At 37.2% G+C, this 22,807-nt stretch overlaps 1 protein-coding gene across 2 annotated transcripts in view; it reads left to right on the plus strand.

Moving 5' to 3' along the window:
* glra1 (glycine receptor, alpha 1) overlaps window positions 1-22,807 on the plus strand; it is a 59,223-nt gene that overhangs the window by 29,882 nt on the left and 6,534 nt on the right. For both annotated transcript variants that reach the window (XM_039680377.2, XM_039680378.2), the window contains 4 exons: window positions 3,664-3,746; window positions 6,323-6,460; window positions 10,913-11,127; window positions 12,859-13,005. In XM_039680377.2, coding sequence (XP_039536311.1) covers window positions 3,664-3,746; window positions 6,323-6,460; window positions 10,913-11,127; window positions 12,859-13,005 — 583 coding nt within the window. The remainder of the gene's footprint in view (window positions 1-3,663; window positions 3,747-6,322; window positions 6,461-10,912; window positions 11,128-12,858; window positions 13,006-22,807) is intronic.

Below are 22,807 nucleotides of genomic sequence, written 5' to 3' on the forward strand. Positions count from 1 at the left end.
AAATGATCAACTAATATATGGCCAACAAATATTGTAGTTGGTAAGTTTTATACAACAAACTGACAATAAAAACATTTATAATGTTAGAAAAGATTTATATTTTTTTAAATAATGCTGTTCTTTTGAAATTTCTTGTTTATCAGAGTCCTAAAATAGTTCATCAGTATTACAGTTTCCACAGAAATATTAAGCAGCACAACTGTTTATAATATTGATAATAATAAGGCCACGTTTACACAAAGTCGGGTATTTAGCGAAACAAATATTTTCCCCCTCTCCGTTTTCAAAAATAACATCGTTCACACACCCGCATAAATACGCCGTCGAGCGCCATCATAACTATACCAAACCTATTGGGGGCAGTGTATGGAGAAGGATAAAGCCATGCAAACCAATCAGAATCGTCAGAATCGACGAAAGAGAACCTAAAACGCAGTTTCTCCCAGTTCACACGACAACACATAACCGGCGTTTTCAGAAATCTCCACTTTGGCCGGAGTTTTTTAGAAATAATCGTTTTCTGTGATAAAAACGGGGTTTTCGTGTAAACGAGAGGCCAATCCGCAGGGAAATATCTGCGTTTTCCCTTCGTGTAAACGGGCCCTAAGAAATGTTTCTTGAGCATCAAATAATTATATTTGAATGATTTCTGAAGGATCATATGACACTGAAGACTGGATTAATGATGATGCAAACTAAGCTTTGCATTACAAAATTATAGATATATTAAAATATAAAACAGCCAAATTGTAATACTATTTCACAGTTTTACTGATTCTACTGTGTTTTTAATCAAATAAATGCAGATTTGGTGTACATAAAGAGATTTTGTTTTTAAACTAACTGACCCCAAACTTTTGAACGGTTGTGTATCTTGATGAAATTCAACACTGTTTATACTGCACAGCATGTTTGCTTAATTGTATTTGGTACTTTATTATTAAAAAATGAAGTACCTGAAAGCAAATAAAAAGCAAATATAATAAATCCTTCTTTGCACAACATTTCCAATTTCCAAAATTCACTTTGTCTTATCATTGTAGCATTGATGTGGCCTGGGGTTGCGGTGGATAGCTGTGTGGATTGGGAAGCCTCGTCTCTTAACTCTTAACTTTGACACCATCAAATGAACCTTTCAGATCAGTTCAGTCTTAGCTGTGAACTCTCTGTAAATTGCACCAGCCACAGTGCACAGTTAGATTGAACATTTCGGGTAAATAACCACTATCCTTTGATAGTGACGTAAATACAGCCTCTGCACTGGGCTGATTCTTTATCTAGCTTTAGGATCACATGAGGCCGAGTTAATAATCATAGATTTAATAGAGTTTGGTTGGATTTTCTTAAAGGAATAGCCACCTAAAAATTAGATTTTTTTTTTTTTTTTAATTTTTAGGTGGCTGTCCCTTTAAGGCGAGACACAGCAGACAAAAACATAGATTTTTCCTGCAGTGATCAGTTTTGAGCTTTTAGGCTAGTTTACTCCTTCAGTATGTGTTCTTTCAAGCTACTCTAAAGAAACGTTGAAAATATATTTTAAGATGTAGATTGTATTACATTTTGCAGTAAGTTACTCTCAAATTTACCAAGAAGTTAGCTTTCCAATGCGTCATTCTGCGTTCCGTCAGTTTACTGAAGTCTGTCATGACCCGTATCGTTCTAAAGCTATGTCACCTAAATATGGGCATTTCCTTTCTAACAGTAACCAATCGTGAATGTCCAAAGGGTGATTTAAAGCTAATGATGAAATCTCATTGGCTACTGCTGGTTTCTGCTAACGTGATTCCCTCAGACGCATCACGTGGTGTACTTTGCCAATGCTAATTAATTGATTTACTGCAGTTGAAAGCCTTATATGCCTGCCATGTTATTAAATAATCAGTTTTCATGACCTTAAAATATATATTATTATTACTAATGATCTTAGCATTTATTCTGATTTTGAGCAATGTTTTCCAATAGAAATGTATGAAAATCCCTACTTAAAGGGATAGTTCACTTTGAAATAAATTTTTGATATGTTTTAGCTTACCTTGAGGGCATCCAAGATGTAGGTGATATAATGCAGGTTTTGGGGGTCCACCTCAAAGAGCATGCTCAGAGAAGTCCAAATTAAACATGATTAAATGACTCGTAAATGTAAGTACAAATTGATGGCCTAAGACACAAAACGAGCGGTTTGTGTGAGAAAACGAACAGTATTTATATTGTTTTTACCTCGTGTAACCACAACGGGCGCTTCGGTCTGCGCATGCGCCGGAAGTGATCGCTTGTGCGTGTACGTCACTCATTGTTTACACAGAGATTTTGGAAGTTTTACCTTTTTTACCGGCAAAAATGTGGCAGAAAAATATGGCAATGGATTTTGTAAGGCATTCAATAGTATATTTAGATTTCCTAGGTAATGAAACCATATATCCTAAAATCCCTCTGATGAAAAAAGATGTATCATAAAATGTATCGTATGTTAAGCTCTATCTACCAAAATTGTGCATATTTAATGAGATAATGCATAATTTTCATAATTAAACCAAAATTTTTAATATACTTGTATAAGTAATCAACTGAGGAAGTCTATTATTTAAAAATTGTATCCTTTTAATCTGTAGTGTCTCGCCTTAAGAAATGCAACCAAGATTAAATCAATTACTCTTTGTTTCTCATCCTAATGCCTTTTCAATTCTCTATAGTGTTATTTCCATACAATAACAATTCATAGTGACCACACACACACTTTAAAAGGCACAATAGGAATGGTCTGTAGTACAACTTCTGCACTATATTTTAAGTCTTCTGAAGTGAGGAACAGAATGAAATTTAAGTAATTCACTGATAATCGTCACCCCTGATGCAGCTCTCAAATCAAATGTGGCACCTGTGCTTCAGGTTGGACATCAATAACATCAAACATTATTGGTTCTCCAGTGTCTCATAACCAGGTGTCTCGTAAAACCAAAACCAACTGCGACATATTTCATTTTAGAGCTGCAGTGGCTGTGGAAATTATCGGTGAAAAACAACTGATGACAGTGAGCAAATAATGACTGAATTGTAATTATTGGGTGCTGTGTTATTGTTAACTAAAAATAAACCCTTAACGTTAGTTTGCATCATTTAAAATAAATCTGAAATGTAATAAAACATTAATGTTAGATGAAAAATCGAAAACTTAAAGGGATAGCGCTCCCATAAATGACAATTCTGTCTTTATTTGCCTGTATGGATTTCTTTCTTCTGCTGGACACAAAAGAAGTTATTTTGAAGAATGCTGGACACTGAACAGTTGATGAATCCTGTTGACTTCCATAGCATGGAAAATAAATACTATGGAAGTCAATGGAGCCTTTACTTTTAAATAAAAATTAGAAATGTTGCCTTGACAGCTAACTAACGTTTAAATACTAAAATGACTAAAACTGGATTTTTTTTATTTATTTATTTTAAAAACCTACTGAAACTGAAAAAAAAAAAATTAAAACTAATTCAGAATATGAATAAATGCAATAAAAGTATATAAAAATATTGAAATAATAATACTGATGCGGGTGAACTGTTCCTTTTAAATTTAACCTGGTTTGTCCAGTGGAAAAGGAAGAAAATAAGAGCTGTCTAATTGGATGTGTTGTGGAGTTTGTTGCTGATCAGTGGTGTTGTTGTTTTTAGAATAACACTGATTCTGGCCTGCCCCATGGACCTGAAGAATTTCCCTATGGATGTGCAGACCTGTATAATGCAGCTGGAGAGCTGTAAGTATGCCCTGATCCTTTCAGCCAGATGGAGAGGATTTATTCAGTGGTGCAGAGATGGATGTTGTACTGGCTGGCACCAGCAGATGAAGAGCGTAGTGATTTAAGGCCGCCTTCAAGTAGATTCAGCAGTCAGCAGAGAGACGCTTCAAGCACAAGCCAACACCGGCCCTTCCTGGCATTACAGATTTCTGTTATTTACTATTGATTCTCAAATTTGCCAAATTACAGCGCAAACTTTGTTTGACGGAAGCATTTTGAAAATTATTTGCAAATTATTTTTGGGTGACGGATGGTGATGCAGGGTTGGTGGTTATGTAACATTTTAACAAATCTTTCCCGTTAAAATCAATGCAGACAATTGCACTAGTTTTGATTTATAGTGGGTGCTTTTTGTTTCACATTTTTACTTTATTGACATTTTATACTTTACACAATTCAAAACTGCAACAATATGTATCATGGATAGTGACAATCTGTATTGTGTATAGTTTAACCAAAATGAAAACCAAAATGAGTTTTAGAGTCAGCATTACATTAATGTTGAATATAATGTATAATAATGCAATGGAGGAATATTTGTCCTGATAATACCAAATGTCTTATGTTACCAGTAAAAAAGTGGCCTACACTATTTTAAAAATATCTAGTCAGTGACAGAGTGCACGCAAATTTGTCTAAAATAATTCTAAAAATAATAAATAAAAAATAATGAAAAAAATTATATTCAATTACACCCCCTATGTAACACCAAATGTAACATTTAAAGCAACATTAAACATTTTTGTTAACCCTTTATCATATGGCTGTTAGCATCGCAATAATATCGTATCGTGATATATCTAATCGTTACTTAAGGGTATCGTCATTACACCCTTATTATATACTATGTATTATTGGTTTTCAAGAAATGCGTGTTTAGATTGTTTCTTTTAGAGGTGTGAGGTGGCCGATTCGCTAAAAAATGTTATTATTTTTGATCTTTATGCTTTTGTTTATTCTGTCTCACTATGTCACACTGTATTTGTTTATATTCTCTACACGTTTATATGTATGGCCCACAATCTCAACGATTTTTTTTTTTTTTTTTTATTTATTTTTTTTTTTTTGACATTATCATCATCTCTCTCCAGACATTTAATAAGCAATCATGCAAACACTTAAAATAGTTTCGTGGAATGTACGTGGCTTCCGGACCCAGGCAAAAAGGACTAAAATAATTAGTCATCTGATGAAATTAAGGGCTGATATATCTTTTATACAGGAAACACACTTATCCAAACCAGAACTTGAAAATCTAACATTTAATCAATTTAACAACATATTCTCATCAACATACAATAGTAAACAACGTGGAGTCTCAATATTAATTAATAAAAATATCCCACTAACTCTTAACACATCTGTTATTGACCCAGAAGGGAGATTTGTCATCATCAATGTATCTATTAATCATATAACATATACACTAGCTAATATTTATGGACCAAACAATGATGACCCATCCTTTTTTCATAATTTTTTTTCACTATTGCCTGATACAAATAATATCATTATAGCTGGAGACTTCAACACTGTCCTAAACCCGCAAATAGACCGATCACATTCATCCAATTCCACAAGAATTTGGCAGTCTACTGAAACAATAAAACAATATATGACTACTTATGGACTTGGCGATAGTTGGAGAATGAATAACCCTTCACTTAGGAAATATAGCTATTTCTCTCCTTTTCACCAGTCCTTTTCCCGAATTGATTTCTCTCTCATCAGTAATTCACTAACCCAACATGTAATAGAAACTTCAATTCACCCAATCATAATCAGCGATCATGCTCCTATCTCTATCTCATTCAATATTCAGTCCTCTATTAAACGGCCCAACAGATGGCGCTTTAATACCTCACTACTTCGCGATTCCGACTTCGACAGTTTTATTAAGAAAGAGTGGGCTTTCTTCCTGGAAACGAATGACTCTTAGAGCAGATGTGCAATAAAAATAAAATTAAATGTATTCTTATTGTCATATTGCTATTGTCACTACTGTTGTAGATTGCTATAGCCTATATTACTATTATTGTCATGAATATTATCATTATAAATACTATCATTGATACTGCCACCACTAACACTAATATAGATACGTGTATGTATATGTATGTATATATATATATATATATATGTATGTGTGTGTATATATATATATATATATGTATATATTTCTTTGTGTTTGTCAAAGTCTCTATCATATCCTCTACAACTATTCAGATACTACCGAATTGCATCACAGAAAGGATCTCGTGTGCCTACATATACCACTTTGTCGATAACTGTGTGGGGCTGTTGTGAGTTTTTCTGTTCTCTGTTGTTTTTTTTTTTTTTTTTTTTTTTTTTTTTTTTTTGTTGTTTTTTTTGTTTTTTGTTTCCCCTTTCCTACTTCTGTATTGTAGATGTGTCTCACTGAATCTTACCTGGTATGTGTTACTGTTTTGTTAACCTGCAATAGGGAAGAGGAAAAAAAAAAAAAAAAAAAATGTTATTATTGAAACATTATTGTTTCACCTTTCCTCCACTAGTTGGCTACACGATGAATGATCTTATATTCGAGTGGGACGAGAAAGGAGCCGTGCAGGTAGCGGACGGACTGACGTTACCTCAGTTTATACTGAAGGAAGAGAAGGATCTGCGCTACTGTACCAAGCACTATAATACAGGTAAGTGTCATTCATCGTGTGGTATTCAACTGCATTTGAAGCTCTAGTGTTTGTTCAGAGCTGACACTGGTCTAAATGTGGCCAGACACAATCGCAAACTATTGTTGGGTCAGTTGTTATGAAGCACTTGGCACCAAAATGGGTTCAGTGAAAGGTTGTGGTCGTGGACCACAGCTATGCTTTGAATCTTCTTCATGAACTTTTGATTGGGTTAAATACCATCTGTTCAGTCAACGTTGACGGTCAGGATTTGTTACACTCCAGATAAACTGGAAAATTGCTGAAGGCCAGAGCGGTTCAGATCGAAAATAGAAGCAAGCCAAAACAGCAGGGACAGTCAGAGCAGATTGTCTGCCTTTCTCTTGAGTTTTTATCATTGAGCTAATGAGAGTTTTGTTCGAAACAGTCTTATTGGATATCGTTTCTTTATTTTTTCTTAAGCATTATGTTTTATTAAAGGTCACATTTGGTTACAAAGGTCACAAGGTGCATCGTCATTTGCAGTCGTGTTTTAAATGAAATGAAACGTGTTGCTATTACTTACCAATGCCATAACAGATGTTTCTCACTGAAGCTTTTATTCAGGGTTACAGTTAATGTGCTCGTGATCAAAACAATAACAAAAGCAGCGTTCTCTGTGTGTTTTCTTATCTCATCTGACAATCCAGTATTTTAACCCCTTAAATGCAGAAGCAAAGGAAAGAATAGCAAATCACTATTCAGTTTGACTTACTACTCTGTAACAGACAAAACAATAGTTACACATGGTGAAAACACTGTTACTCACACTTGTGTTGTGACATTACTGTCAGAATCAATATGGGCGTCACTGCATCATCTTTTATTTTCGGTCTCTCTGAAAAGCCGGCGCCGTGTGGTGTCTTGTGTAAAAACGAATCCACAGTAAAATAATGCCCAATAAACTAGTGTCTTACTGACACGTTCTGACTGGAATTTCTTAAAGGGGTGGTTTATTGCTTTTTTTTTCTTTGCATGATTGTGTTTGTGGGGTGCAATATAACATGCATTCGTGGTTTTTCTTTTTTAAAAAGTCTTATTTTTTCGTAAATTTCACCTTTATTGTAAGCCCCTTCTCCTCTGTCATTTGAATGACCGGTTGACTTCCTGAGTCTATGAAACCACTCCCTCAGAAACAGGCAGTGGACTCAGATTGGTTCGTTTGGGCCGGTGTGTTGTGATTGGCTAAACTGTAGTACACGTTATCCGGAAAATTCACGCTCATTACCTTTACAAGCGAAACTTGCATGTGTGTTCCTGTCGAATTTAAAGAATAGTTTCGATACTGCACTATCAGTTTGAGCCAGAATCAGACCCAGAAAGCGGCGATGAAGAGAGTCAAGCAGAACCTCACCACGCACGGCTCTTACAAAACGTTTCTGAATGGTAACTGAACTTTATATACGTTTGTTTTACACAATAGCATTGCACTAACTGGCTACTATATACACAAACAGCGTTGGCATTGGTTTACGTTCTTGATCAAATCGAAAAATAACTCCATAAAGTAAATATACATGAAAAATACATTTATAATTAGTACATATATAAATTCAGGTCCAAAATGTTTTTGTACGCATTTGTCGTAGACACGAGATAGTTCATAGTCAAGTCAAACAACACAGTTTTCACACATATTTGGGTGGAGCCAGGCGCTGCCGCATTGTGAAAAGTAAACGTTTCACATCTACTTTTTGTCATGGCACCCAAGCAGTCGCCTTACAGAGTGGAGCATTGCGTATCCATAACAACTAGATGGAAGTTTTTAGGCTACTAATTATTTATTATTATTATTATTATTATTATACCCTTTAACCAGGAGAAGCCCCTGGGGTTAGAACCTATTTTGCAAGGGAGACCTGTCTAGAAATATGTGTGAAAACAGCTTAACTTGATAACGAACGAACCAACGTCGGATACCTTTACTCCCTATATATGACGTGTAGGAGTGGTTGTCTGATCTATATAATGAAAATGCACCTAACGCATGATTTCGACTTTTATAATGTATAGAGAGATAACATAACAGTTACCAGATAGCATAGCTTGAGCAAGTAGCATGGATGTTGTTGTGACTTAACGTTACCTCTGGGGAGCTGGAGAAAAATCACTAGCCAGTCAATGAACATCATCGACTGTAATATTCGGCAAATGTCCAAGACATTCGTCCATCAGGCTACCGGAAACTAGACACCCCCTATCGGTTTCACAGCTGGAAGTAGCATATGCTAACGTGCACATAGTCTATTATCTTGTCGGTGTTTGCATTTTTTTACCTTGAGGTAATCCAGAACTAACTAATATCAGTCAGATTTAAATACTTTAAAAAGGTTCAATATTTGCTCAACTCTCTCTCTCTCTCTCTCTCTCTCTCTCTCTCTCTCTCTCTCTCTCTCTCTCTCTCTCTCTCTCTCTCTCTCTCTCTCTCTCTCTCTCATTCCTGCCTGAGGTGCATCTCATAATTCTTCAGTGTGCTTACTTTGCACTTCACCCATCACCTCTGTGTTTGTGCGGATCAAATACCCTGAAGATGCACCAATGCTCTAATCATGACTCACCGTTCATTTCTGTGTTCACCATCTCAGTTCAGTGGTGTGTTTTTACGCATGTGTGATTACAGGGCTGCGTCCGAAATCGCGTACTATGTGAGTAGGTACTATATTTAAATAAGAACGTACTTTGCGACTGTTAAAAAAGTACCTTTTATATAGTATGAATACGGGTAGTATAATTGAGTCCATACGTACATCGTACAACATGCGCCATGTTGTTGTCGTGTGACATACGCTGTCTTAACTGTGTGAAAATTTAAAGAGCCCATTCCAGTGACCGCACCAACTTCGCACTGTTTTTAGTTCTGCTTTCTGTTTTCATCTGCGTTTTTACGTCGTCTGAGTCGACAATGAAGAGGAGGCGTCAATTTCTCAAATAACATTTATTTACCTAAGAAATTTTACCTCATAAAACACACACGCAATCCCTATGAATAATGACAGATGTTGATTTTTGGCAAGGAAAAGGCCATTTATTTGCTTGTGATATTACATCGATAAATAAACTTGAATTAATAGAGATACGCATGTGTGTCTGTGTTTATCTCCTAACGTTACAGTCGCGTCTCCGGTTTCCGCCATTTTCAAATATAACGACGACAACTCCTCTCCCCCGTGGCATCATGGGATAGTAAAGTGTCCATCGTGCGCACTTCAGAATCTTGGGAGTAATAGGTCATCCAGGTACTATTGGCCTACTGTTTTTCGAATTCTATGATTTTGGATATACTACTCTGCTCGTGTACTGTTTTTCGCAAACTATATACTAGGGAAGTATTCGATTTCGGACGCAGCTCTCTCTTTCTCTCTCTTTTTCTCTGCATAGTCGTGTTCCTCCAGCGCGGGCACTGGAGATGCAGTACAAGAGCTCTACCGCTCCCCAGTCAAAATTAAAGTGTCTTTTCTCAGATTTATTAGTGGCAATCTTTTTTGATTTGCAGAGCAGGCCTAAGCTCTGCAGTCCAGCCTGTCTTCCTCATCCGAATGCATCCTCCAAGTCCCTTGGGAAAAATAGGCACTTGTGTAGTTTAAATTTTAATGCTGGTCAGTTGAATCCCTGCTGTTTTTCGCATGGCTGTTTACGATCAACAAAGATTGCAGTCCAGAGAAAGTGTTTGCTCTCTCTGTTTGAGCTTCTGTTTGAGTCAATACCTCTGTTTGCTTTTAGTACTAGACTTTCCTTTTATGTCTTTATATATATTCATAAATGCAACAGTGTAGTCAATACATTATATTCCCAAGAGTGAGGGAATAATCTAGAGGTTTATGCTGCATCAACTCCGTAACAACTGCAAAAGCTTGGCTATTCCAGTTCAGCCGAGTAAATGGTGGAAGTTAAATGAACCTTGACCCTGACATTTTCAGCTCTGCTGTCTAGTTATAGTGTAGGGGAACACACATGGAATTGTCAAGGGGCTGTAAACTAGGAATTGGATTTGACTATTCTGGTTCCCAGATTCCTTTTAGCAGTCCCGGATACTTAATGTATCAGTACATACACTGATTTAAGTCTGTTAGCTGCATATGTTTTATTCGCTAAAAAGATCCAACTCGTCAGAGTCATTTGTTCAAGAATCAGATTCACTAAAAAGAACAGGTTTATAAGGTTCACTATAAGGTTCACAGGAATCATTCATTCTGTAATTGGACTACACTGGTCATGCTTTCCATTTTGTTCTGATTAAGTATCTGTATTTTAGTTTGGTAAACTGTTAATTGAATCAAACATCATTTGGTTCTGGTATTTTGTTTATTTTTATGGAACTGTTTCCCCTTCGTAACCCTATTTACAAGGGCTGTCTTAAACCTGCAAAGACAAAACACTGGAGAATCACATAGAACATGAGTAGACAATGAAAGCCACATACTATTTGTGTTTCAGGGAAGTTTACCTGCATAGAGGCTCGTTTCCACCTGGAGAGACAGATGGGCTATTATCTGATCCAGATGTACATTCCCAGTCTCCTGATTGTCATTTTGTCTTGGGTGTCCTTCTGGATCAACATGGATGCTGCTCCTGCCCGTGTAGGCTTGGGCATCACAACTGTGCTGACCATGACCACCCAGAGCTCAGGATCTAGAGCTTCTCTTCCCAAGGTCAGTTGGGTCTCCTCTCCAGCATAATCATCTCTCAACTATACAATGCCCTGATGGTGTAGACTGTAGAGTATACTCTATTTCATGGATCCCACTGCAATATGTCATGACTTGTAGTAGGCTCAATCCCTGTCCACATCATCCTGATCAGACTCAAACCTCATAGAAAATTAGTTTAAGACTTAAAGGCCTGGTTCCACAGACAGGTCTTAGATAAAGCCAGGATTAGGCTTTCGTTCAATTAGGATATTTAAGCAGCTTTTATAAACATGCCTTGCAAGAAAACTTGCAAGTTAGGCTACTTTTAGTAAAAACAGCTTCAACATGCATTTTAGTCTGGGATAGGCTTAAGCCTAGTCTGTAATACTGGGGGGAAATTATAAAAATGCCAGTGTCACATATATCACATGTGTGCCACACTGAGATGAATAAGAAAGTAAGGCTGCACTATTAATCAAAATAAAACCAAAACAAGGCTGCAATTTTTAATGTATATAATATATATATATATATATATATATATATATATATATATATATATATATATATATTACAACCAAAAAAAAAAATATTTATTGGTTCAGTTGTAATTCTGATGTCCTTTTTTCTGTGTGTGTGTTTTTTGGGGATTGTTGACATAATTACTTTATAACAGGACGGAAATTGTACCCATCATTCCCTGTACCTGTTTTACTTACTCAGCCTGATGTAGTACTTCATATATTTTTCAGATCCTACATGCAGCATCAAGATGAGACAGGATATTGCTGTATTTTGAGATGCTGATCATCATTTACATGCACCATGACTTGGCACACATACCGTTCAGGTTTAAATAGGTTGCCATGCTTGACAAGAAAACCTCTAAATGGATTTATGAAATGATTTTTTTTTTTTCTTATGAATGTTTTGGGAGATTATTCCCAGTTTTGACATTTGGCAGATGCTTTTGAGTCTGCTCACCGCAATACTGATCATGTAGGTGTTTTAATGTCAGTGCTCAAGCCATGTCCTTGGATGGCTGTACCTCCCCTGTGTCCAGCTGCGTTTATCTAAAAACACAGCTTTGTCTCTTGGCTTAAGCTCTAAAGACTGTTCGGTTTTGATAGTAGTGGGTGTTACTGATGGAAGTAATTGTAAAGGTTTCAATTAATGAAAGAGAACCGTTCCAATAAAGCTATATGAGATTAGCGGTGAAGATCAGAGTGGAGTATTTCATCAGCGCCGTCTCACCCCAGCGCGCTCCCGTCATTTCAACAATGCTTTGTGAACCGTGCACTCTGTAATGCCACCTAAACTCCACAACCACTTTGGTCACTGGCTTGTCAAATAAAGTGAGTCTCAGCCAAGCGGTCGGGCCGGCAGCCCAGCTCTTTTTCAGGCCGAAGAAGAAGTCTCCCAAAGCGCACTTCAGTCGTCTTTATGCATAGAGACCGGGCCACTGTCTTAACAGCCGTCATGCTCTGAGAAAAAAAAAAAAAAGCAAAATGACTCAACATTGACATATTTTATTCATTAACACTTTGATCCCCTATCTCAGGCTTGGTAGAACAGTCCTTTTAGCTCTCCAGATTTTAGATGAAAGGTTCTTACCTATAATGGGCATATTTTACGACTTTCTCAACTAGAAAGTTCTGAGCACGTGAGCCAAAAGTGACTCAGTGAGTGAGCCAGGCGGTGACTCAGAGTTGGTCTTCGTTGCAAATCCTGTTGATTTCTGTCTTGCTGCAGGTCTCGTATGTGAAAGCCATTGACATTTGGATGGCAGTGTGCCTTCTCTTTGTGTTCTCTGCTCTGCTGGAGTATGCGGCCGTCAACTTCATCGCACGCCAACACAAGGAGCTGCTGCGCTTTCATAGGAGGAGAAGGCATCTTAAGGTAAACCCTACAGTACAAGCACACTGTATCTACAAGCCCTGCAGATATGCAATATTGCGCATTTATTTAATCAAAAATACAGTAAAAACAGTAACGTAATTGCTCTATTTGAATACATTTTATGATGTAATTTATTCCTGTGATCCAAATCTGGATTTTGAGCATCATTACTCCAGTCTTCAGTGTCAGAAATCATTATAATATGCGGATTTGCTCAAGAAACATTTCTTATTATTATCGATGTTGAAAAGAGTTGATTCCTCCTTAATTTTACCCTGAATTCATTCTTTTCAGGATTCTTTTATTTGAAAGTTCAAAAGAACTGCATTTATTTGAATTATAATTCGTATGTAACATTGTTAAAACGTTTTAATAAGTGGGTCTTTCAGAAGGGAGTCGTCATATTTGGGAGAGCTGGATTGATATTTTCTCGTGACTTTAGCACGCTGAGACTGAACCCAACATACTGTGAGTTGAAGTTGAAACATTAATGCTCCTTCCATTCATAGAGTAATGTGAGTTGGCATGGTGAAATCTTTCAAGTAGCTCAGAAAGCTCCGAATAAATCCCGAATCCCTCCGTTGTAATCCTCAGTTTGCCTCTGGGCTGCATGTAATGGGTGCAGTGAGATTAGTCTCTGGTTCCCTTAGCCCTATACAGGTAAATCCACAGAGACAGACTACACAGCCCTCGCTGATAGCAGTCCTTCCACTATTCAGGCGCCAAGGGCAAATGATGCAAACTGCAAATCCAACTGTTTGGTATAAATGCTATAGATATCCATCTAATAAGTTCACAACCCGTGCAGGAAGCGTTTATGCTGGTTAGCCTGGACCAGTTAACCAATTCTAGGAGATATATCTAACTGCATACCTACAGCACCACTAGTTTCAGAACTGGAAGTGAGGGAAGGGCAGAATTATTATTACTCCATTATAGTTATTTTAGCAAGAATGTAAGGACAAAATGGGCCTGAGAGTGAGTTTGATACATTGTAAGTTAAATGTATACAGGATTGTCAAGATAAAATGGGCCTATGGGGTGAATTGTTCATTTGTTGTATGCATTTTTATACGTTTCGTGTGTAATAAAAGCATGCCGTTTCATGTCTAAGCAAACTACGCTCCGTTACTCGGTTTTGAACGTAAGCTCCTCCCTTTTCTCTCGGTTCTGGCGCTTGGGTTCTGAAACTGGTGGTTTCAAAATCATTTTTGACTATTGACTTAATTGAAAATAATAGCTCTTTATTTGGACAAATTCATTGTTATAAAACTGACTATCCACTGGTTAGACTTCTTTATGTTTTTGAAAAAAGTCTCTTATGCTCAGCAATGTTGCGTGTACTTTAGAGGTAGATTAATCGGCCGATTTTTGGCATTTTTTTTACATAATCGGCATCGGCCAATATCCAAGTATATCAAGCCGATTATTAGGCAGGCGCATCTGTGGGCAGCCTAGTGTTGTCGTGGAACACGCTGGCGCTAGAGTCATTTTCCAGCCGAGTGAGCAGCAGACCTAAATATGAACGTGTTCATGAACTATCGTTCATTGAACGCGTTCAGGCACAACACTGACCGTTAGTTAGTTAGTAGCTGGATTAAACATGGTTAAAATGCTGGCCAAACAGTGTAAAGTGTGACTGTGTTTCACTGTAGACTAAAAGGTCCAAAAGCGGGATGCCGTTGTCTGAAGAACAACAGACGTTGCGTTGTGGTGCATTTAAAGTTTTTGTAAAATATCATTTTCCCATCTGGTGGTTGTTTTGGAGAGGATAAATTGATTTTGTTGAGAAAGTTTGTCTATGTTAAGTAATTATCATTTCTTTTACATTTTATCTTTCAAATAGAGGTTAAAAACCAAGCAAATATCGGCCAAATATCGGCCAAAATAAATCTGCAGCATTACTCGGCCACCGGCCGACCCGGATATAAAAAAATTGGTATCGGCGTGAAAAAAAAAAACATATCGGTCGACCTCTTGTGTACTTGATTAATTTTTACAGTTTTAATATTTTCAGTATTAATATATTTTAAATGGGATTTGATTTCTTGATTTTGTTACTAGACTAGGTTTTCGTGCTTTTGCCTTTGGAGGGAATTATTTAAACGAGAAATATAATGATTTGTTCGTTACCGTGTACGTTCACTAGCAGTGTTGTAGTACTCGAGACTCGGACTCGTCTCGGACTCGGTCTCGAGACCATATTTTAATGGTCTTGGTCTTGTCATGGACTCGTGTGCATTTGGACTCGGAATTGACTCGTACTCGAACATTTTTTTTTTTTTGGACTCGGACTTATTCCCGAGTCCACTCGAGTTCAATTAAAAATATTTTTCATGATTATTAATGTATGTTAATAAAATATTTCTTTAAATTGATTGACACGCCCAGTGATTGGTGATTTTCTAGTGCGCAACTGCGCATGACAAATTGTAATAAAATTACTTTTAACACCACCTACTATGTTGCCTTTTTACCCTAAACTGATCTTATTTTTTAAACTCTAAGTAAATTCAGTAAAAAAAAAAAAAAGGTAATTAGGTAATCAACCCTCACTGGTCTCGGTCTCGACTCGGTCTCGACTCGGACTCGACCGTCTCTGGTCTCGGACTCGACTCGGACTCGACACTCTATGGACTCGGTCTTGACTCGGACTCGACTCTCTCTGGTCTCTGTTTCGACTCGGACTCGAGTGAGGTGGTCTCGACTACAACACTGTTCACTAGTCTTCGTTGCACAAGATCCTTCAGAAATCCTTTTTTTTATGAATAGAAAGTTCTACAAAGGGCTTTATGCATGGTGGTATTTCTGGTAAAGGTCTAAGGATGCTGGATTACTTCCGCCGATCGTAGAGTCCAATGCAATACCGAGAATTTATATTGGTTTTTATACTCTATGGCTATACTAAAGGAACGTTAGTCACAAAAACAGACACCCCTCATTTTGTTTATGCTTCGTTTATTATATTAAATAAACATATATAAAATTACATCTAAACGTTTTAAAGTTTCGTTTCAAAGATGGGTGGACAGTACATTTTGAAGACAAACCCGTTTTCCTACGCTTTAAATCTCCCCAACCGGAAACTGAAGAGCAGCCTTGCGTCAAATGCGGAACTTATCATATATATATATATATATATATACATATGTGGTACGCACCTATCACCTACTGGTGTGCGATGGCGTTTGTTTATTGATGAATAGAAAGTTCAAAAGAACAGCGTTTATTTGAAAAGAGACAACAATGTATAAGTCTTTTTTTGATAAATTTATTGCATCCTTGCTAAATAATAGTATTTATTTCTTAAATAAGTGTAAGTGTATATCGAAATATTTCATTGGTAGTGGTACAGCATGTTTGCCAGACATAATTTTTGTTCTCAAAAGCATGAAATGGAAATTATTTTTCAGTCTGTTTCGGCCGTCACGGCTTTGAATAGCCATTAACATGAGATAGCTCCCCGATAGCTCTCCAAGCATGAGACTACATGTAATGGCACGTGACCATGGTTGTATGATTAAATGCTTGTGTGTATATGGAGTGTTTTTCATTTCAGGAGGTGCAACACAGCTGTAGGTTTGCTGCATTATCATTATCACCCCCTGGTTAATGAAACTCCCCAGCCACAGTGATCCACGGCTGGGGTTCAGCCCTTCATTCTGCCTCACTGGGGCTATCAGTCAGTGCCTGCTCTCTGCACTGCAGCCCGGAGCTGTCACCTCCCTGCACTACACAATAAAACAACTCCCCGGCATTACCATGGGAGCTTATCGACCTCCTCCTCCTCCTGCATATGTCTCTTAGAGGCGTCGGGTGTAGAAAGAGGATTCCCCCTGCTGGACAGCGCTGAGATACGTGCTCAGCAGTGGTGGAAACGACACCAGAGAAAACTTGTTTCAAAGACTGCTGTCCTGTAAACACTTGAATATTTATTGATAAATCATAGCACAGTTTTTTTTTTTTTTTTTTTTTAAACAAAGGCTACTGGTGGGTAGTGCACAGTGGGCAAACTGAATATGACTTGTCAGTCTCATTTAGCTAACGTAACTACTGAATGGCTCAAAAATCAAACATAAAAAAAAAAAAACTATTAGGCTGCATCCAAAATCGCATTAGTTGGTACTAATTTTGAATGAGTACTTTGCAATTGTTAAACAATAATGAACATTTAAAAAAAAAAACATTTAAATAGGCAAATGCTAGCATGTTATATGTTTGGCAAACTCTAATTGATGGTGGAGTGTGTGGTTTTCATTTCTTAAGCAACCATGTAGAAAGACACATGATGGCCATATTCCAGGATGACGGTGTCAAGATTCATCAGGCTCAAATTGTGTAAGAATGGTTGTGAGGGAGAATGACGAATCATTTTCACACATGGATTGGCACCTCTGAGTCCAGTCAGTGAAAGTCATTGGGATGTCCTGGAGCAGACTTTACGTTGTCATTGACTCTTGTATTGTCAATGCCAAATTTTGACCCAAAATGTATGCACCAATCATAGACTGTTAAGCATTTGCCTTTTAAATGCAAACAGTGACTTTTATTCGGGCAGTGTAGCATGAATACAGGGGAAACTCGAAAAATTAGAATATCGTGTAAAAGTTCATTTATTTTAGTAATTGAATTCAAAAGCCTTTATTTGTTACAATTTTGATGATTACTGCTTACAGCTTATGAAAACCCTAAGGTTTGCAATAATCATCAAAATTATAACAAATAAGGGCTTGAAATATCTCACTTTGCTTGTAATGGGTTTATATAATATTTTAGTTTCACCTTTTTAAGTTGAATCACTGAAATAATTGAACTTTTGCACAATATTCAAATTTTTGGAGTTTCACCTGTTGGTGTATGAAATATGGACGTATTGCATTCAGTTGTTTTGCTTAACCTTTACAAATCCTCTTCCCTGGACTAATGGGATATTAAAGTGTCTATAGAGTGCACCAGTCAGGTTCCGGAAGTAAAAATCCCATTCATTTTCTCTATAGGGGAATTGATTTTATTGATCACTTAACAATAAACCACTGAAGATAGACCCATTGTGAGTTAAAAGGTTATTAATTGATGGTATATGTCCAAATGTTTTAAATACTCATTTTAAACAGAGGAATTCCTGGTGAAAAACTGCATTACTCAGGATACTACAGTGAAATTTCCAGCAAGTAAATTGCACCAAAAGAGCACTTTAGTACCCACTCCCATGAAGCACTTTGTGTGACGTAATAGAAATACTATTTTACTCTTAATATTTATTGCATAAACATATAACAGAAATAGTAGTATCGCAACTATGATTGATTATAGAATCATTGGATAAACAGAGTGTAATATAGCTCTCATTCTTCAATACAATGTACTTATAGCATTTTTACTAATAGCTAGATTATTTACTGGAGCCAGTCCAGTTTATTGCTACACGACGTTGGTATAACAGAGTACAACAGACTGCATGGCCTGACAGTGCTGTATTAATAACTGGGTGAAGCAGTGTGACCTCTGGACTGCAGATGTTTTTGCTTTGCCTAACAATGACAAGGGTATATTAGTGAGAAGCCTATTGATGGAGAGTAATCACCTTGTTAAGGGCTGATTGTGATGCAAGGCGGATCGCTCGTAGGGAAGTCTGAGCGCTGCAGATGCCGTTCATACGAGTGGGGATTGTCTATGCAAATAAGCATGAGGAGATAAGCAAGTCACTGTCACACTCTTCCTGGCCATCTTGAGTTAGTTGTGGCAAAGGTGCTGGAGTGAGGCGGATTGGTGTCATTTGATTTGGTTTGGTGCAGCCTGAATTAAAGTGCAGTGTTTTAACAGAGCCAGAGGTGTTGAGTGGACTTGGCATTGGACTGTTAGTGTGCTGAAAAGTACTGCAGTCTTTTGTTGTTGCTTATACGCAACTCTTGTGGATACTTGATACTGATTTGTGAGTCAATTTGAATCAGCAGTCAAATATTTTTGAATAATGTCCGCTGACCAGGGCAACTTTGTATACCTGACTGCACATCCAGCCTCCTACGAATAAAATAATAAATTAATAAACATTAAATATCGATTGAAGTCATGTAAAAGTGGATTAATGCACAGTTAGCAGGACACAAGCTTGTGTCATGGTTTATTAGTGGTGTTCATATAGTAATAGGGATTCTTGGTATAACGAATCTCTAACCACTTCAGCGTAGCGTGTCTTGAACCGCTTGTTCTGCAAACATGAATGATAATAACTCAAATCATGTGAGATTTGATGAAATTATATAAATAATTAGGTTACTTTGAAGGAGAGATCTGAGATGCATGTAGGGACCAAATAGACATTTGGATAAGTTATTTTGACTTGAGTCAGTAAGCAACCACCAACTTATAAGACCCTAGGAACTTTATAGGGACTTGCTAAAAAACACTCAGAACACCTTTACGTAAGCCATTTTCCCAACTGTTCTCGTTGCTTAACTGTTCCATTCCATGCCAATCCGTCCCAGCCGGTATGGATATGAGTTTCATTTTCCATTTCAGTTCCCATTTTTACATTGGTATTTGGATTATCGCAGAAATTAAGCTCTAGGACCAAACAAAAATGATGCAACTGTAATGCATTTTGAAGAAAAAAAAATTAAGGTAGACTATAAATGAAAGCTAGATGTGGTTGGATCTATGCAGCTGATGTCAGTGGCTGTCCCAAAACAGGGTTGCAAATTATTTTGGCCATTAGGGAAACCTGAAAGGCATAATATGCTCGCATGAAGTACACCAAACAAATTTGTCGGCTTCTCATTTGAATTCCGAGCATTTTTATGGGCGCAGATGTTTATTGGAGAAAAATCACATTTTTGTAAACATGTATTCATTCAAGAGTCATAAGCATTGGGCACATCAGCATAATGCCTGAATCTGTTTCATATGCAGCTCGTAAAATATTCATTCCAAGTCACCCATAGGTGATAAAACAACAGATGCATGTAAATGCAATGCATTGTAATGGGCTACACAGATAAATGTAGGATAAATGAGTCCCCGCCTCAACGTGCATGATAGAGGTGACTTTCACTTTAATATATGCTTTTTTATAAAATCGTCCCCATCCCAGACATCTCATGCAAAATAATTTAAATGTATATAGATATATACGATAAAAGCATGAGGCTGCTACTTTACAGCCGTTTCGGTTTCTGTCGTTTATCACAACGTCCCAATAAAAGACATCCAAATCATCAGTCACATCTACGGGCTTTGATTGATGAAGGAGCTGAGAGGTCCTGTATAGAGTGGCGGACACCACACACCTGATTTGCAAACGCTGCCGTGATCAGCATTCTGACGTTCGGTGGTGATATTGCACTTGGAGGTTTAATTCAATTCAATGCAATTCAATTCAAATTTTTTGTATAGCGTTTTTCACGATACATATTGTTTCAAAGCAGCTTTACAGAAAGTGCATTTCAGAAATGTACATAGAAAAAATACAGTTAGTTAATCATGTACTAATTTAGGGCATAACATATCGCCGGTGTTGAGTCGTCTCTTCACAAGCGTTTAGTCGTCTCATCGCAGGTGTTGGGGCATCTGAAGTCTCCGTGAGAGGCTGGATACAAACTGGAGCTGACGAACACTATTTACCTCGGCGTCCCAATAACAGCAGAAAAGCAAATGGGAAATAATTAGCATAGCTATCATAATATTAATGCATTCGATCTGATTCAACAGTGGTATAAAAGGGTAAGCATTATGTGAATGCTTGACTAAAGAGACGCGTCTTTAATCTAGTTTTAAACTGGCACGGCGAGTCTGAGCCTCGAACAATATCAGGAAGGCTATTCCAACCCGATCTCACGAGAATTCGTAGGAATTTTACGAGGTGGCTAATTACGACCTCACTCGTACGAATTAGTATGATTTTTGCTAAATCGTACATATTTTACGAATTGGCCAATTTGTATGAATTCGTACGAATGACCTACCCCTGACCCCGCCCCCAAAACCTACCCATCACGTAGGTTTGGACAAATCATATGAATTCGTACGAGTGAGGTCGTATGAATTAGTACGAATTAGCCACTTTTTAATCACTCGTACGAATTCGTATGAATTGGTCGTGAGATAGCGTAGGCTATTCCAGAGTTTAGGAGCTAAATGTGAGAACGCCCTCCTCCCTCCTTTAATGGACTTAGATATCCTAGGAATGACCAAAAGCCTCAAATTTAGTGATCTTAAAGAATGCAATGGATTGTAGGGCGATAGATGGTCCATTAAATACACAGGAGCTAGACCATTTAGAGCTTTATAGGTCAGTAGTGATATTTTGTAATTGATACGGAACTTAATAGGTAACCAGTGAAGAGATAGAGATGATAAAATTGATGTTAACATATGAAATATGATTTTCGAAAGACAAGTTGTGGTCAAGTATAACACCCAGGTCTTTTACTGTAGTGGATAAAGTAACAGGACATCCTTCTAAATTAAAGTTGTATTGTAAGAGGTTTTGTGGGTAGTTTTTTTTTACCAATAAGTAACATCTCCGTTTTATCTGAATTTAATAGCAGGAAATTGACAGAGTGTCTTAAAGATATAAAATTCTGGATGACATATGTCATCCAGAATTTTATATCTTTAAGACACTCTGTCAATTTATATGAGTTAGTGTTTTATCTGGTCGTGATGAAATATACAATTGAGTGTCATCAGCATAACAGTGGAAATTAATTCCATGTTTTCTTATAATATTACCAAGTGGCAGCATATACTGTATATTGAGAATAGCAGAGGGTCTAACATCGATCCTTGCGGTACTCCATAGTCTACTGAAGTTATCTTCGATTTTTCCCCATTTAAACAGACAACATTGCAACGGTCTGATAAGTACGATCTAAACCAGATTAATGCCTCTGAACACCAGTGTAGTTTTGTAGTTGATCCAAGAGTATTTTATGATCTATAGTGTCGAACGCAGAACTAAGATCGAGTAGAAATAGTATTAAAATGCAGCCTTGGTCAGAAGCTAAAAGTAAATCTTTTGTAATTTTAACTAGCGCAGTTTCTTTAATATGATTCGGTCTGAATCCTGCCTGAAATCTTTCATAGATATCGTTTTCTTGCAAGAAAGAGCACAATTGAGCGGACACAAATTTTCTTTTATTTTAGACATAAATGGAAGATTTGAAATGGGTCTGTAATTTGCTAGGTTATTTGGATCTAATTGCAGTTTCTTAATGAGAGGTTTTATTACTGCCAGCCTGAATATTCTTGGACCATGACCTAAAAATAAAGACGAGTTAATAATATCAAGAGGCTCTTCCACGGTTTCTTTCAGTAGTTTAGTGGGTTTTGGATCTAATAAACAACATGTTGTTGGTTTAGATGCAATGATAAGTTTTATTTAGCTCTTCCTGTCCTATAGTTGTAAAGCGGTGTAGATTTTTTGAGGGGCGATAATTGAGGCTGAATCACAAGACACCATAAAAGATTGTACATTATAATTGTGTTTCTGATGCTTTCTTTTTTCTCAGTATGAGAAATTCATAAAATCATTACTACTACAGGTATACTGTAACGGAATATTTTGCTCTGGTGACGTCCGTTTATTTGTTAGTCTAGCCACGGTGTTAAATAAAAACCTTGGTTAGGGTTGTGCTTATTGTTTTGTTTTTTTCCCTCCCTTCTAACTGTTGGACTGGGAACGCAGCTGGCACGCCTAATGCAGTAATGGCGGAGGTTTAATTAGGAAGGGAGGGTAATGAATCTGGCAGGGCCCGGGCCGGGAGGGAAAGTGACGCAGGACGCAGCGGTGCTGCAGCCCGGC

This window comes from Pimephales promelas, chromosome 9, assembly GCF_988280905.1.
Source record: "Pimephales promelas chromosome 9, fPimPro1.hap1.1, whole genome shotgun sequence".
NCBI lineage: Eukaryota > Metazoa > Chordata > Actinopteri > Cypriniformes > Leuciscidae > Pimephales > Pimephales promelas.